The following is a 17,787-nucleotide window of genomic DNA, read 5'->3' as shown; positions in this document are numbered from 1 at the left end:
TGGCTCTAAAATGAGTCACGTGGAAAAAGAGACCGTATTATGGATGTTCCATAGCCAGGACGTGGTAGGGTGATCAGACAGCAAATGTTAAAAATCGGGATGGGGTGGGGGGTAATAGGAGTCTATATAAGAAAAAGACCCCAAAATTGGGACTATCTCTATAGGATATGGAGAGGAGAGGGTAGGAATAAATTAGATTTTCCTCTTTGTGCTTCAGTACCTAATAAACATATTTATAAGGGCTTCCTCCTCCCATTCTCTTTCTGGAATTATAAAATGGCTCCAGTATGCCTCACATTGCCAAGGATTCCTCTCCCCTAAATCATGTTCCCTTCCAGTCTGGCTTCTGCCCTCTTGACTTGACCAAAGCCACCTGACTAAGGTGACTAGTGTCTTGCACTAGCTAAACGATAGGGGTGATTCTGTGTCCTTATTATCTTTAATCTGTCTGCTGCTTGCAACACCACTGATCACTCTCCTCTTCCAGCTCCTTTCCCCTTACACTTTGGTGATACTGTGCTATCCTAGTTCTTGTCCTTCCTTTATGACTTAATGTGTCTTCTCATCCTCTCTGTCTCTTGGTATCCCACAGGGTTCTTTCTTCTGTCTCCTCCTTGCTGAACAATCTCTCTTTAGATCATCTCATTGACACCAAGAGTTTCAACCATATTATGAAGATGGTTGAAATATTGCTCTCCATTTCTGTCCAATCTCACACCTGCAGTCTGTCAGATAGCTCCTTCTGTATGTCCTTGTCTTTCCTTCTAACTCTTCTTCATTTCCTCCTTTCTCAACCCAGATGGACAGCTGTGCATCTCCCAAACTTATAGAGTCTCATCTTTTTAACTCTCACTCTCCTTCTGCTCCCACAATTTATATATAGATATATATATGTATCTAATATTTCTTCTTGTATAATCTTGTCACAGTCTATCTTTTTGTCTCTCTTCCCATTACCAGAGTGGGTGAAATTTTTTCCTAATGGAATGTTTTTCTGATAGAAAATTCTTTTAGTTGAAACTGAAAATTTCCAAGGAAATGTGTCAATTTTAATGAAATTTCCTTTAAAAACACATTGAAATTAAGATTTTTTGATAAGATTGAAATGAAACATTTCAAGTTTTTCATTTCAAAATGTTACTTTATATTATAATATAAAATAGTCAAACTCAGAACATTTCTACAGATCTGAAGCAAAATTAGTTTGGAAATTTCATTTCATGGGAAATTTTTATTTTTTTTTTGTTTTCTTTCCAATTTGGAATGAAAACTTAATTTTGAAATGTCAGACTTGAGGAAATTGAGGAAAGGAAATTTCCTAGTTTTGAACAACTTTACCCATTGCTAAAAGTCTTGCCCATACCTTAGTCATCTTTTGTCTTAATTATTGTGGCCACATCCTTTCCAGCCTCCTTGCTTACCTTCCTGCAGTAGTGTGTGGAGAGTTCAGTACCTCTCACATAAACGTTGATAATGCCACTGACTCTCCTGGTGGCAAAACACTTCTTGATTGGACAAGTGCTGCCAATCCATTCTGCCTTTATGACCTCAAGCAGTCTCATACTTTCAGTCATCCCGCTGGGGTACTGAGTTATTGCCAGATCTTGTTTTCACCACTGTTGACACTCCATTTTCCATCTCTCAGCATACATTTGTTAACCTCCCACACTCTCAGCAATGTCCCATTTTAATGGTGGTAGCAGGGCTAAAGATTGCAGTGGCCAAATTAAAGAAATGGAAGAGATGGAACTTTTGGCATGCCATTTGGGACTGCTTCAGAGCAACCATATGAACCAAAAGATCCTTCTTCATTAAAACAGGATTCATTCTGGTCATGGGTGGTTTAACTTACATCTTTACCATTGCAGCTTCTTCATCTCCCTGTTCTGCCTCTGTGGAGCTCAAGAACAAACAGTATGCCATTTGGTTATGGACTGCTCTCTTTATCATCTTGATGATGGATGGATGTGATTTATGTCTCCGGGTGCTGCTGATCTGATGGAGTGGCTGCATCACTTACCCAATATTTAATTAATTCTTTGTGCCATCAGAAGCCATACACCAGAAGAAGCTTCCCTACTCGCCTGCTAAAGGCATCTTTCTCTTCCGTGGCTCCAACAATGTGTCTTCCCATACATCCCTAAACACATGTGAATTACTCCACTGTCTTCCTACCATATTTTGCATTTGGTTCAAACTCCTTGATCTCACCTACATTTTTCTGTCATCTATATGGCAGAAAAAAGGCAACATGAGGGCTCGATCTGCCAATATGGACCATGACATTTGGCTCTAGATCAGAAGGTGAAGGTTTCATGACAAGGCATGGGTTTCTTCTTTGAAAAGGGCTGAAACCATAAGCTCCAGTCCAACAATCTCTGGGCTATGTTTAAATATGCTTTGAATCCTGGGCCCATGCACCCCTGAATTTTGTGCAAATCCATATCTGAATCAGAGTTTTGTGGCTTGGGCCCAGTCATACGTCTATCTTTCTATGAATGTATGTAGCCCTCATTGCACTAGTATCTATGGCCCATGCTTAGTTTGTTTCCACAAGCTAGCTTCCTACTCTTTGTCCAGAGTGTTGGGAAGGTAAAAACTGAGTTCCTAAATTTTCTGTTTTCTACGATATATGTTCCTTTCTACACAACAAAGTCTTGGATCTTTAGTTCAGTCTGCTGTCTAGACTCAAGATGAGGCTTCTGTTTTTGTTCTCACTGTTATGAAACTACTCCCTGTAAGTATAGTGTGATAAATTGGTAAGAAAAGCACTGACATTTGTCATATGTCCACCACAGGAACATCGGGGAAGACGATAATAACCATGTAAGATCCTTCAGAGCTTTAACAATCAAAGCCACACAGGTTCCCCTAAAACATAGGGGTGAATATTTCAAAGGCTTGTTTTTTTTGTTTTGTTTTTAAAAAGCTTCAAAAGATTTGTTTAACCATTTGTGAAAACAGTGAGACAAAGTTTGCAAGTTTCTTTTTATCGGAGACATTTTTCTCAAAGCTTTAAAATATTATATTTATATGTTCTACTACATTCTTACTTGAGCTTTTGTCTCATCTGATTTCTGTCTCTTTGTCAATTTTCCTTCACTCGTGTCTAGAAAAATACACTGAATAAACATAATGAATAAAAGAATGCAAAAGACATAACCTAGCAGCAACTGATTTGGGATGCCATATATTTTTTTCCATGATAAATAAAGCCTCATCTTACTAGAAGGTAGCAGAACATTCAGCTGACTATGATTAATAGTACTAGTTAGTGTCACTCATTTGCTTCCAAAAGCTTTCTGAAGAGCAGCAAAAGTGGCAAAGAAAAATGAGAATAACAAATGTGTCTGTCATCATGGACCTCACTTAAAATAAAACATACAGGAAAAACTCCCAGATAAAGCCCACCAAAAACCTCAATCCATATTGACTATGTCTTCATGTCTGAACATAGATAGATATACAGAGCCTAATATCCAGATCCCAACTTTTTCAAGGAGTCTTATTCCACTGGTGACTTGACTGGGTCTTCATCAAGCACAACTTGGCTGAATCCATTCTGCTGAGCTCTGCTAGGTGCAGGCTTGAAAGGGGTACCCATTCAAGTCTCAGGCTGGCTGAGGCCTGGTTCAGACCCTGGTTTGAACTAGGTCCAGTTGCAAATGGTCCCAAGTAACAATAGAAACAATAGCAACTGAGTCAGGATAAGTGAAATATTATTTAAAACAAAAATAAATTAATTATGATTTTGTTCTGGAGCTACCATCTTCCCCCAATCCAGTTATTTTCTTATTTCTTTACAAAGAAGAAACAAAAGCTCTTTCTCTACTCCAGCCAGGAGAGTGGGCTTTTTTTTTTAGGGAAACCAAAAACAATGTTGTCTCCTCCTTGCTCAAAGTTGTGGAGAAAGATATTCCCTAAAATTAAGTTTATGAAACTAGAAATGCTCTGAGTGAACTACAGCATTTGAAAAACATGGAAGAATCTGACCCAATGTTCCAGTTCAGCCTATTAAAAGCTGAAATGACTAATGCAATAGCAAAAAGCTGCAGGTGACAGTGAATGTAAGTAGAAAATAGGTAGGGCTTTGACTTCCATTCACTGGAATCTTATTGACAGTTTAGTAATATTTACCTTTCTCTGCCCTTTAAAGAGCATTAGTTGTGAGCCTGGTGCTGATGACATATTGTTCAACAGAGGCCACTCCTAAGTATCTGCACTTTCTGCTTCAATAAAAAGAATTCAGTTTGAAAGCAAAAAGGTTGCTGGAAAATACAACTGTTTACCTGTCAATAAACTTCAGATGAAAAAACATCAGAGATACAATAAAAGGCATATAGTTATTGAAAGATAAAAGCACTCGAGTCACATCATAAAGGCCAATAACTCTGTGGCTTTTCCAAGGAAACAAAAATACTGAATATTAGAATGTGGCTCCTGTAGACAGAGTGTATATCAGACCATGTTATCTTTATTCATCACCAACATTTTCTTGTGGACCCTTGCCCAATTCATACCCTAGTCAGTGTTTTCCAAGGATATTTATCTGGTCTCTTCTTGCTTTGGAGTGCTCAATGTGTTGGAGAGCCATAGCAGCCAGATAAAGGTGCTCTGATGTCATGTGCTTGCACAGACCAGAAGCAGGTAGAATAATTCAGGGAGTACTGAGGGAATGGATTATACAAAATAGCATTCCTTATCCCTGTTTTTTTCCCCCATAAGTATCATGCACTTGCCTCTCAGAGATCAGATGTTAGTAGGTATGCAATTGGTTGGTATCTTGTCCATGTTGCTAATGCAACTGGCCACATCCCAGGATAGTGTGGTCTCTGTGCTGCATACTAGCCTGCTCCATGATCTTATTGCTCAGGATTGTATACTGCCTGGATTCTCCAGTTGGAGGAAAAGACCTTTTAAACCCTCATCCTACTCCTAGCATACTGCACAAAAGCAGTCATAATTTTGCCCTTAATCTTCATGCAAAGCACTTAGGAAAGATTTCTAGGAAAATGGTCACAACAACAGAACAATATTTGTATCAACAAAATGACAGAGAGCTATTGTTCTATTAAAAAAAAATCCAGCTGTCAAAAGATTCTTTTCATCAGTAAAATTCAGTATCATCCTAGTATGAGAGGGTTAATCTCAAACTGTATCCTGTTCTCCAACTATTCACACAATCACCACTGATGTGGCTGAGTAGTAGGAAAAAGAAAATATAAAATGATACCTATTCTACCAACACAAGAGCAAAGAGGCCACTTTATTATAAGATAGACTTTGGACTTAACTCTTTTTGGTAAAGAATGGTGGCTTCTGTTTGAACTACCATAGTGAAGACATCAGAAGTTGTGAGAAATCTTTTTCATTATCATGTGAGATAATTTAGAAATGTACTCAGATTACATGGAATCTATTCAAAGATGGATTTATTCTGAATTTTTAGCAAGATAGCAAATAAATATTTTCAAAATAACTCTTATTTTTTAGCAAAATTGGGCTAAAGAGGAGGCATTTGGATTGGATCTGAATTAGGCTCAGGCTAGGATTTGAGTACCAGGCTGAAGGCCAAATCAGAGTTTAGGTTTGGATTGCATTTGCAGTCCTGGAAGTCTTGCAAGATTCCCTGGAGATTTTGTCCCAAAATGGAAGAAATCTAAGTAAATCAGCTGATAGCATGAGATTTCTATTCCCTTGAGTCAAGCAGCACTGGAAAATACAGATCCCTGGGTGATTATTGAAAATTATGCAAATCTATGGTCTTGATGCAATTTTCAATGGAGGAGAGTTCACAAAGAGCTCACCCTATTGGACACCAATTATTGCTCTTCTTGGCAGACTCATAAGAGAGACCATTGACTGAACTACTTTCTCACCCTTAGAGATGTCCTTTCAGATCAGGGTTGAGGTACACTGGCATACAGTGTAGAGAAGTCTGCACTACAGTGGCTCATATTGCATCTGTGGATAAATAGAGGAGTTCAGTCTCCCGGGCAATCAATCCTGTACCACTCAAAAGCATGAAAGGCAAAACTGGGTGCCTAAAGATCAGTACCTCAACATATAATTTGCATCCTAAAATCAGGCCATTTCCTTAGGGTCCTAAATAGGAATTTTGGTGTGTAACTTTAGCCATCCAACTTTGAATATTTTGGCCAAAATTATCTAACTGGTTTGTTTCTGGCTCTTAATGTCTTTTCATCAACAAGAGTACTATTTTCTGCATCCTGATTAAAAAAACAGAAAATCCTAATCCCTGAGAGTGTCTCCTGGCAAAGTGGCCAGTCATGACTGACACCTTTATTTTTAGTGAGGTTGCTAGATAAAAGTGCCTACAGACTTGGAAAATTGAAGCAACTGTCTTGTGTAAAACATTCATTGGTCTTGGAAAACGTCAGGCCAGTTGACAGCCCTATTTTATTTAGCAAACAAAAGAATCAAGGATTTATATATCACTAGGGTACGTTTTGAAGGAATCATTTGTCTTTTGTTGATAACTTTTTTTTTCTGGTTTTACATGACATCAGGTATTTCTTGAGAATGGAAGACAGCTCCTTTAGGGTCATTGAACCTGCCTGTTTCATAATGAACACCCTTAATCCCAGCACTCATGTCTGGATGAAAAATATAGGGCCAAACTGCAAGCTCAAAGAGAACCCATGAGGAACATGCAGTTACAAGCCACAGCACTGAAGGCTAAATGAAGCACTCTGTCCTTTCTGAGGTAAGTTGAGCCACCTCGAAATTACCTCCAAGTGTAAAGTCATTGAGATAAAAAAAAAAAAACTTTCAGCTTTTGCTGAGTTTTTAATATCTCTTTTCATATGCAGGCTTCTGTTTCTTTCCTCATGCTTTGGTATTAGTGCACATTAGAATATTAGGTCAAACGCCTGCAGTAATAACTGTGCTGTATAATCGTTCTGATTTTCATCTTTTTGGCCCAGTTTTCTCCTCTGGTACTCAATGGCAAAGGCACTTTTGCCCCCTATATACTTACCCTTTTATTGCACTAGAATTTACTATGCACAATATGTCAAATGCAAGGAGTATTTGTATTTTTTATGAATCTGTAGCGTGTGTTCAGATATGTCAGGAAGAGGGGAGGCATACTCTACTCCTGATAATTTTTAGAATCAATTTGATCCACTTATTCTAAACTATGGGCAGTGTACATTGGTTAGAGCCATGTGTTTGTTTATGAAGTGAGTGACATCTAACAGATTAACTCAGTAGAAAACATACCAATGTGACTGTTTTGCTGGGGATTAGAATTGCATAGATGTATTATCTACCATAAATAGTCATGTTTTCAGTACTTGTGGTAGAAGCAGATACTGAGTATTTTCTGTTTGCTGTGGAAACCACTTGAAATACTATCCACCAGCTAATCTAATTATAGTCCAAATGATAATCAGACTAGATGACAAGACTATTGGCTGACAGTCTTTCACAAATTTAAACTTGCACACACACACCTTAAGTTGCCTAATTTTAGCTTGCACTGTGCCCTTATCTCTGTAACTTCATCTTACCAAGCAGATATTGAGAAACAGGAAACTATGTATTATACCTCTGAAACTATGCTAATACCAAAAGCACATATCTAAATATTGCTCTGCAAAATCTCTATGAAAAGAGAAGCTCATTTTTAAAAGAAATAAATGTTTTGATTTAAATTGAAACTTCTACACTTTTAGATATCGTTGTGGTGGCTACAGCATTGTTATTATCTGCAATTTCCTGCAGGATAGGTTTGTAAAAGCTGTAGAATCTAGTGGAGATCCCTAATTCAGTGCATTTTCTTAATTCCTGTTGAAAGGTCTGATCTCCACTGGTTTCAGAGTGCTATGGATATTGGATCCACCCTTAACCCTTAAGCAGAAAGGATTACCAAGTTTTAGCTGACCTCACTGTATAGGCTCCATAGCAGCAATTTATTGCAAAAAATTAATGCATAAATGACAGTAAAGCATCAAATGCATTCCTTTTCTAAAATGCAGCCCAACGTTAAAAAATTACTCAATGCAAGCACATTTTATTGCCTAAAATGCATGTAGCGTACTGCCTCAATGCTAATGAAAAGAGTTCTTAGATTAAAATAATTTTTCAGTAATATAAAAATTAGATTAAAATACTATTCATTTGAAGAGTTTATTTATCTGTGGTGTATGCTAGAATTCAGAGAGATGGCAAATATGTAGTATCTTAATTCCTTTTATAATGCTCATCAAGTACCATCAAGAAAGCCCCCATTCAAGCCTGCTAAAGGAATAGACTGGCTAAATGAATTATTTTTTCCATCCATGTAGCCAAATAATTACACCTCTTAAACGGAAAATCTGTTAAAGGAATGATGCATTTAAACAGACTGTTAGTTCCCCTCAACGTGTAATGTAAAATGAATACAAAACTAGGCCTATTAAATACAGTTCACCAAATCAATTTTTACCATTCTTATCATTCATGAAATAATACTGCCCTCTTAAATACCTTATAAACGCATAATCAACTCAAAAGAATAGTTTGGGTCAGAAATGTGAGGCAACAGTTTCTGAACATGAATTTGTTTCTAAGTAAGCAATATGACCAAAGAGGAAAGGTCCTAACAGTTTGCAGAGGACAAAGATTGGGGGAGTGGTAAATAATGAAGAAGAAAGGTCCCAGATTCAATGTAAAGTCATACATACACCTTGGAACAAAGAATGCAGGCCTGTCTTGGGAAGCAGTGACTCTGAAAAGGACATGGGGTCATGGTGAATAATCAACTAAACATGAGCTCCCAATGTGATGTTATGGCCAAAAGAGCTAATGTAATTCTTGACTATATAAACAATTCACAAAGGATGTTGCTAAGTAGGAGAGAGTTCAGAGAAGGGTCATTAGCATGATTAAAGGATTGGGAAAATATGCTATATTGTGAAAGACTCCATGAGCACAGCCTGTTTAGTTTAACAAAGAGAAGGTTAAGGGGATCATAGTCTATAGGTATTTAAATGAAGAACAGAAAATAGATAGTAAAAGGCTTTTCAATTTAATAGATAAAGGTAAAACAAGACCCAATGGCTGGAAATTGAAACTAGACAAATTCAGACTAAAAATAAGGCAGACATTTTTAGAAGTGAGACTAATTTACCAATGGAACAACTTACCAAGGGTTGTGATGGGTTCTCCATCACTGACAATTTTAAAACAAGATTGGACAATTTTTCTAAATTATATGGTATAGTTCAAAGTGAAATTAATTCATGGAAGTACTATGGCATATGTTATGTATGAGATCAGACTAGATGACAACAGTGGTCTACTCTGGCTTGTAAGCTATGAATCTATGAATGAAAAATGGTTAGGACATGATCCAAAGTTGAAGTCAATGGGAATTTTTTTATTGACCTCAGTGTGTTTTGTATCGGGGCATAAATGAGTTTAAGGAAATAGCCATGTCAGAAGCCAGTTACTGTGAGGATAAAAAAATATAGATAAAGTGATTTCTTTTTAATGTGCGGATAAGTTAAATACTGAAGTGTGCATTGCCATGGATACAGTTTTCTATTTACAAGATGTTTTTTTTTTTCCTTAGTAGATATGGAGAAAGTAACCAGAAGGCAGGTCAATTCTCAACATACCACTAAAGCAATGGTTTTCAAACTTTTTAGGCTGCATACCCCTTTCAAATAATGTAGTCTACCATATATACCCATCTGAGATAGGGTCATAATATACCTATGAAAACAGAAAAAAAGAAAGGTATGTAAGGCATGACGTGATCCATTGTCTGCCATTACAGAATTTTTCTCGCATACCCCTGATGAGAGCTCACATACCCCTAGGGATATACATATCCAAGTTTGAAAACCACTGCACTAGAGTTATAACATTAAGACTAACTCTGTATGGATCTACTAATTGCTATCGTTAGTGTAAATGTCTTCAAACCTAAAGGATATTTCTATGGCGACTATAGAAGTCTTACACAGATCCACTAATACAGATACCTTTCCCCACCATATGGGGACAATAGGTGTTATAGCCACTATTCCAGTCTATATGCTGGAACAGAAACTGGGTACACAGCTTGAGGGGGTTGGATTCCCTCCCCCAAGCCCCACTTAGTGCCGCGCATAAAATTTTGTTCTTTGGGTTTTGTGATAAATTTCAATCTCAAGGTGAGTCACACTTAAGTCAACCAGAGTTTTGCCATTGACCTCAATAAGGTCAGGATTTCACCCATAGTGTGTATGAGGTGTATGTATTATGTTTTTGAAGCTTGAAATGCTTGCCTTCATTTGCAACAGCTGCTGCCATAAGTGGGCAGCAGATGATTAACAACTTTGAAGGGTACACAACATTTTCTTAAACTCATATGATACTGTCAGCTGCATTTCAACACTTTATTTGACTGAGATGCTATTTTTTTTATCAATAATAAAAGAGAAGTCCCAGCTAGCTAGACAATTAATCCTTCTTCACAGTCCTCACTAGCCTCCAGAACACAATCAATAGAATCAGTATTTTTAGTGTGTGCATCTGACATAAAAATCAACCAGCAAAAGTTAAACTTACCCAGTTTTCGCAAAACTTGCCCAGTATCTCAATATGGATCTACTCAAGATTTGTTCAGCTTTGGTATAATTAACTCTTCTCTCTAGAGGTAATCCAAATACAAACTCAATCTCATAACCATGCATTACTCCCATCCATTCTGGCCAAGCAAGTTTTGAGGACCGATGTTCAAAGAAGTAGAAGAATACATTATTTCCTAGTTGAGCAAAAAAATTTGTGAACTCCATTACAGGACATATGATATTGTAATCCCCAATAATGTCATCCATAGCATCACGATAATTGTCAGGGTTCTGCTCATCTTCCCAGTCTGTGTAGTGAAAAATGATTGATTCCACCCCAAGTTCACTTGCTTCTGGAAAGGACAGACTTAAACCTACTTGAAATTCTGTTTTATTGATCAGGCTATCATTATCTTTGCTGAAACCAGGTGCCCCATACACTAGAAAAGCTGTCCCTTCATTTTTGTTAACTCCCACTAAGAGTTGGGTTTGTTTAAAGAGCCCATGCTGGATCAATGTTTGTGGCATTTCAGTGAGAAAGTCACCATCAACTATGGGACAGAAATACATTTTTAAAAGAGAGTTGTGTGTTAAAACAGAAACTTCATTCTCAAGGACATCATGGGGATCCTTGTTTCGGAGACAGAGAATTATGTCTGTCTCATTGCTACCAGAGCAGCTGAGTAATTTAGCTAAAGTCAAAGTTCTCTTCCTTGCCTCAGAATGTGTTAGTGTGGCCCAGGGAGCATTAGCAGAACCACTTTGCATGATGGCTCTTGTGAAAAGAGGATGGCTTTTGGAAGAAAGGATATGGTAGCTAACGGAAGCAGCCCCGGCACTCTCTCCAAATAAAGTCACACTTCTAGAATTGCCACCAAAGACGGCTATGTTCTCCTGGACCCACTGAAGTGCTAACCTTTGATCAAATAAACCTGCATTTCCTGGAGCTTCCTGGTTTCCTGGTAAAGCCAAGAATCCTAGTGCCCCTGTTCTATAGTTCACTGAAACTACAATGACTCTTTCAACACGTGCCAGAAATTTGCCATCATAGACAGGTAAAGAGGATGTCCCTGATTGAAATCCACCCCCATAAATCCATACCATGACAGTTGCATTTTTGGGTTTTGGAGAAGGAACCCATACATTGAGGTATAAGCAGTCTTCACTAAGGTTAGTGTTTGGATTCCACATCTCTGACCCGGAGAATCCAGGGAAAGTTTTATCTATATTCTGATAACAAGAGTTTGCATGTTTTGTGGCATCCCAAATCTCTGTCCACTTGTTGCGGGGCTCTGGTTTTTTGAATCGTAGTCTACCAAGTGGTGGCTCTCCATAAGGAATTCCCAGAAAGGCTGTCACAGTTCCCCCAAGTACAGGCAAGTGAATCCCTCTTACTTTTCCTTTCTTAGTGGTAACTATAATGTCGTCTTCAGGTAGCACCTTCCTGACAAACATATACAGTAGAAGAAACCACATCAGAAATCTTGTGCAGACACTTGTCCCATTGCTGCATGTCATCATTCCTGAAATAAAATAAAAATGAAGTTTAGGAGCATGCATTTTAATGTATCAGTACAAGGGCCAAACCTTGCTGCATGCAGAAGGAATGTGGAAGACCCCAAAGGCACTGAAACTGGGGTGGTTCTGCTGCACAGAGCAACAGAGCAGATTTTAGCCATGGCTTGTCCTTGGCTACACTTGCTGCTGAATCATATTCAGTAACGATCTCACTTCACCCCGTTCTGACATGGTTTTCCAGCAATAGGTAAATTTTATAGTCTAGAGTCAGACAATGCTTTTGGATCATAATCCTGCTTTCTCTCCTCACATTGGCATAGATGTCCCTATATACAGAGGGGATAGACATGGAGAGGATCCACATGGACTTTGCTGCCCCTAAGTGTTCCACAAGAGTTCTGTCCACCACAGCATGGAAGGAGGTAGGAAGTTGAGGGCTAGGTAGGGGTGGGCGAAAGAGAGGAAAGTATATTGCCAGTGAGTTTGTGACTATATGAACCATTAGCCATATGCCCAATGCAGCAGGTGCCTTGTATGGCATCACAGTAAAAGTCACTAGAAGTAGCCATACATAGGTTGCTTTGCTAAGGAGTATCTGTTTTCGTCCCACACACAATCACTGAACAAACACTATTTCATTTGGTTTAGCACACAAAAATATGCTCTTCAGGCCTTTTCATAATATTTACCCTTTAAATTGGTGGTAGTACATGAGAAGAACATCATGCAAAACATAATGCATGATTAGAAATTATTCTGGCGGTGGTTAGTTTTCTAATTCATACTATCCCGTAAATAGAGAGAGCTAGTAACAATGTGCACAATCTTAAGGATATCGAGGAAACTCCTACTAGAACTATGGGACAAAATTCAGCCCATGTACCAATTTCTTCACAAATAAACAGACACATTATTAACCCCAAAAAAGCAGCTTCTCTCATTTGAATTAGAATTTTGTGGGGGTGTTCAGATCTCTATTTTTGTTTCAGGGACCATGTGAAACTGTAGATATTGAACCATGTATTTATGATACAGAACCCAAGCGGGTTGAAATGCAATAGCAAAACATCAAAATAACTTCGCTATAAACTGAACAGTACTGCCTGGGAATTGGAGGTATTTTTCATAAGTCTGTACTTCAGTTGATTTGTATGTCTGTAATACTCTATAACTTCAGTTCTTGTATGTATTCACATACATAGTTATGCCAAAATCATGAACAAATAAATGTTTTATAGACATTGTTCGCCATAACAATTAACATTATTGTTCTTGCTGAGATTGTATATTTATTTGGGCAGGGACTATATTTTTTCTTTATTTTTGCAGTGCTTGGTACAGTCCTTGATTGGGGCCTCTAGGTGCTGGTAATTCTAGGCATTTAGACCCTGATTAGGTAAAGTACTTAATCATGTGCTTATGCATGTGAGTAGCCCCATTGATCTTAGTCATTTAAAGTTGGACTTATTAACTCTGTTATAAAAACGTTCTCTTCCTCTCAAAAGCCAAATGTCAAAAAAGAAGAAAACCCTCATTTGGCCCAATCCTATAGTCTGCTTCAGTGAATATATTCAACAAAGCTTGTCTTCTCTTTTTGTTCTTCCTACCGCCCCCCCCCCCCCCCCCCGCTTCTGTCCTGTTGTAAGTAGCGTATTCAGCATTGCCACTTTAAATAGTTCATTCTTTGTTAATGAGCAGCACTTCTCTCCTTACAAGGAGTGAGGCTAATTTCTGTGGAAAGTATAGCTGAATGCTTGATCTAAGAACACTTAATTTGTTTGTTTATTGTTGGAAAGTTGAGGGTGAATAGAAAAAATGGGGAAGTTTCTTGTTAAATGACAGGTTTCAGAGTAGCAGCCGTGTTAGTCTGTAATCGCAAAAAGAAAAGGAGTCCTTGTGGCACCTTAGAGACTAACCAATTTATTTGAGCATGAGCTTTCCTGAGCTAAGTGAGCTGTAGCCCATGAAAGCTTATGCTCAACTAAATTGGTTAGTCTCTAAGGTGCCACAAGTACTCCTTTTCTTCTTTCTTGTTAAAGTGATTCCTAAATATGAGATAGAATCAAAGTAACTCAGAGAGATAAATTATCACAGACAATATTTCACGCTTGCGTTCAACGCATGAGCAAATAAAAATCTATAGTACACAGATGATCTATTGTGCAAAAAGATATAAAGCAATAGAATGTAGAAGCTTCTCAGTGTGATTCATAAAGATAAAGGGCTCAGGTGCTTTATCCAACAATAACCAAACCTTAATATTTACTTACCTAGAATCCTGCAAACACACCCATGCTAAACTTTACTGGTGTGAGCAGCCTCAGACCAATAGAATTACTTCAAGTGTTTGCAGAATCAGGGATTTACTGCACCAAGCTGCAATCCTTAGGTAAAATAATATCACTTATTGCTTTGTACATCAGTTTACCTACCCATTCAAAGGTTACAGTGAGAGCTCCTATCTTTGTAAAGCACTTTAAAGAGCTACAAATGAAAAATGTTCTATAAGGGTTAAGGATTATGCATGAGTCAAATCCTGGTTGTATTACTTTTAAGTTAATTCATGAATTAAGTGATCAGGAGATTGCATCGGTATTGGGCTAAGGACCTAGCAGCATAGGAGGTCAACAATTATCCAATATACAGTAAACTGGATAAGGAGGGTAATTTTTAAAACAATCCAATATGTCACACTGAAAGCAAGCATTTAATGTAGCATTTAAAGTGCTATCTGGAACTGTAAAAGATTCAAATAATCAATGGTAATATTATAGGCATAAGAAAAGTGAAATTATAATTATAAATCATAAAGGGGAGATGTGAACATCAGGAATATGGGGTTCATGCAGAACCTTTAGACTCCATATATATATATATATATATATATACACATACACACACACACACACACACACACAAAAACTAATAGAGACAAAAGTAAAAATCCGCAAATATAAAACAGACCCTGAACTTTTGATCCACAATCCTAAAATGTTTTAGCTATTAATGCAAATGTTAAAGAAACAGTTAAAGTAAAAAATTCAACACTGTACATGTTATAATTGGCTCTCCAATGAACTATCTGATCATTTTAATGAGCAAATGAAATAAGTCAAACTTTGGGAAAAGTACAAAACTTCTACAGTGCTAAATGAAAGCATGGTAGTTTCAAGTAATGTTTCCTGCTAATAGTGACAAAACTAGCAATTGAAAGGTATGCTACTGCACTTGGTGGTGAAATATTATATTTTGTAATAATTTTAATGTTGCATTAAAACAAAGTCAGCAACATAAAACACACTGAGCTAAATAAATATGGCTTGATTATTACTACAAGCATAAAGGAGGTCAGAAGATTGCTTTAGCCTGCCACCCTTAACCAAGTAGAGATATGTCATTTACTATATTTGTATATTTTAAAAAGTTGCTTCTGTATTTGTTTAATCCAATAAAAATTAAAAAGAATATACTTTTGTATTCTTATTCAGTGAGGGAATATAATTTATTTCAAAGATTATTTTCTCTCCTTGCAAATCTTTACCCAACCAAGAAATCTATGCACAAGGCTACGTAATCTCTATTTAAATAGAAAAGATGGTTGAATTAATAAATGATTTATTGCTTAGTTCAATTTACTTAGCCCAGAATCCCTTGAATAATACCAAGGTCTGATACACATGCCTGCTCACTTGTTCCATCAGTTCCATTTGCAGAGCAGAGTGAGTATCTCCAACAGAGCAACAAATGGTCAGAGCATAACATTTTAAAAGATCAGAATCCCCATACAAATTGAGTTTAACTGGCATAGAAACATGCAAATAGAGAATCACTTACCCCAGTTTGTATAACAAAGACTACAAAGTTTTTAAAAGAGTCAAGATCTTTGTATACTTCAGTGAAAAGCAGTGTGCGGCTGCTACTTTAAGCCTGTAAATTGGACAGTACTGACATTATAATCAACTGTTTCTGTCAGAAAGCTCGCGAGAGTTGGCAACAGCAACTTGATCTGTAGGCAGCTGTTCTTTAGTATCTGACATCTGTTCAAAGGGTAATGGTATAGTTGTAGAAATGCTTCAGAATTATACCAGTTTTGATTAAATCAAGCATTAGATTGTATTGGAAAGAGAAAAATAAAATTATCCTTAATACAAGGCTACAACTTTATAACAAATCAGACTACAAAACACAACAGTAGAAGTATAAATCTTGCTTCTTTTTTTGTTTTTCTTTCATGAAGAACTATTCCTGCTTGTATTTTTTTCTCTTTTGCAAAAGTTCAAGATTTCTATAATGATCTGGCAAAATATTGAAAATATCTTTCCAGCCCAGGTCAATTGGCTATTTCCACTACAAATAGTGAAAGGAGAGAAAATGAGAACATTTTATACAGATATACTAGCAAGCAACAACAATCCATAGTATTAACTGAATTTGATTGTCTAATAGAGCTAGTCATAAAATTTTCTACAAAACAGTTTTCCATCAGAAAATGCAGTTTAATCAAAACCAAAATATTTCACAAAATTGTGTTTATTTTGACAAAAATGGAGTTAAACAAAATTGTTTCCATTCTGATTTGGAATACAAGCAAATTCTGAAATGCTGGAATTTCCTGTGAAATGGAAGTTCTGAGTTTTGATTGGCTCTGCTGTCAAATGCCCGTTGTACAATACTGTATCTTCTCATTCTAATTTTAGTTTTTAAAAAATGTATATTTGCCTGGCCTTATTCTACACAGTATCACTGTTTCAACTGGAGAAATAAGACATTAACAGGACTGGGAGGTATTTATGGTGGGGCCATCTGTCTTTTGCTTGTTTGTCACTTTTAAATTTATTATTATTTATATTATGGACGGCACCTAAAAACATCAACTGAGATCAGGAGTTTCAGGATCCTTTTGTGCTAGGCACCGTACAGACACAGAATAAGAGGCAGTCCCTATATCAGTCTAAATAAATAAGACTGACACGGCATGGCGAGAAGGAATTATTAATTATTTTATTAATTATTATTAATCCCATTTTACAGATGGGAAACAGAGGCACACAGCGATTAAGGGATTTACCTAAGGTCACACAGTGAACCTATGGCAGAGCCAAAAATTAAAGCCAGATCTCCTGAGTACCACTCAAGTGCCTTAACCACAACACCATCCTTTGGCTCTGTGTCCATGCTACTATCTCACTCAACTTTCTCTGGCACTGCTCTGAAGGAAGACCTCAGACTTTTACATGCCGTCAACTACTACAAAGACAGCCAGCTTCATCCTGGACAGCACAGAACTTTGTTGCCTTTGAGAGCTCAAGGCAATACATTTCCCTGGATATAATGATCAAACTAGAGTTCTATTTTGATTAGAAAAAAATACAATATTGGCAATTACAGAACAGATAGAAAGCACAAATAAAAAGTTAAAATATTGAGCTTATACTCTAATGTGAAGACAGAGAAAATTCTAGAAAAAAATCATGATAAATGGGATTTTTCATAGTGAGGATTTACCATGTATCGTTCAGGTTCACATGTCTGTTAGGCATACTCTTGGGACATGCCCTTGTGATAATGTATCATCAACCTGAACCCAAATCTCTGTTATATATCCCTGGAACTTTAGTGTGAAAGTGTCAAAGATGCACACTCATTTTCGATTAAAGCTTCTCAGCCTAGATTCTGAGCTCAGTTACACAAGTATAAATCCCAA

The 17,787-nt window shown here is 37.1% G+C and overlaps 1 protein-coding gene across 1 annotated transcript in view; it reads right to left on the bottom strand.

Annotated features, from left to right (window-relative positions):
• Window positions 1-16,027, bottom strand: part of BCHE (butyrylcholinesterase) — a 46,110-nt gene extending 30,083 nt beyond the window's left edge. The window contains exons 1-2 of the mRNA XM_073359481.1: window positions 15,918-16,027; window positions 10,564-12,088 (exon numbers count right to left, since the gene is read on the bottom strand). Of these exons, the coding sequence (XP_073215582.1) occupies window positions 10,564-12,086 (1,523 nt within the window). The 5' untranslated portion in view covers window positions 12,087-12,088; window positions 15,918-16,027. The remainder of the gene's footprint in view (window positions 1-10,563; window positions 12,089-15,917) is intronic.
• Between the last annotated feature and the right edge of the window lie 1,760 nt (window positions 16,028-17,787).

Source organism: Lepidochelys kempii, chromosome 9 (genome assembly GCF_965140285.1).
Source record: "Lepidochelys kempii isolate rLepKem1 chromosome 9, rLepKem1.hap1, whole genome shotgun sequence".
NCBI classification, from domain to species: Eukaryota; Metazoa; Chordata; order Testudines; family Cheloniidae; genus Lepidochelys; species Lepidochelys kempii.
Note: the sequence above shows the minus strand (reverse complement) of the source record. Positions and strands in the feature narration are given on the sequence as shown.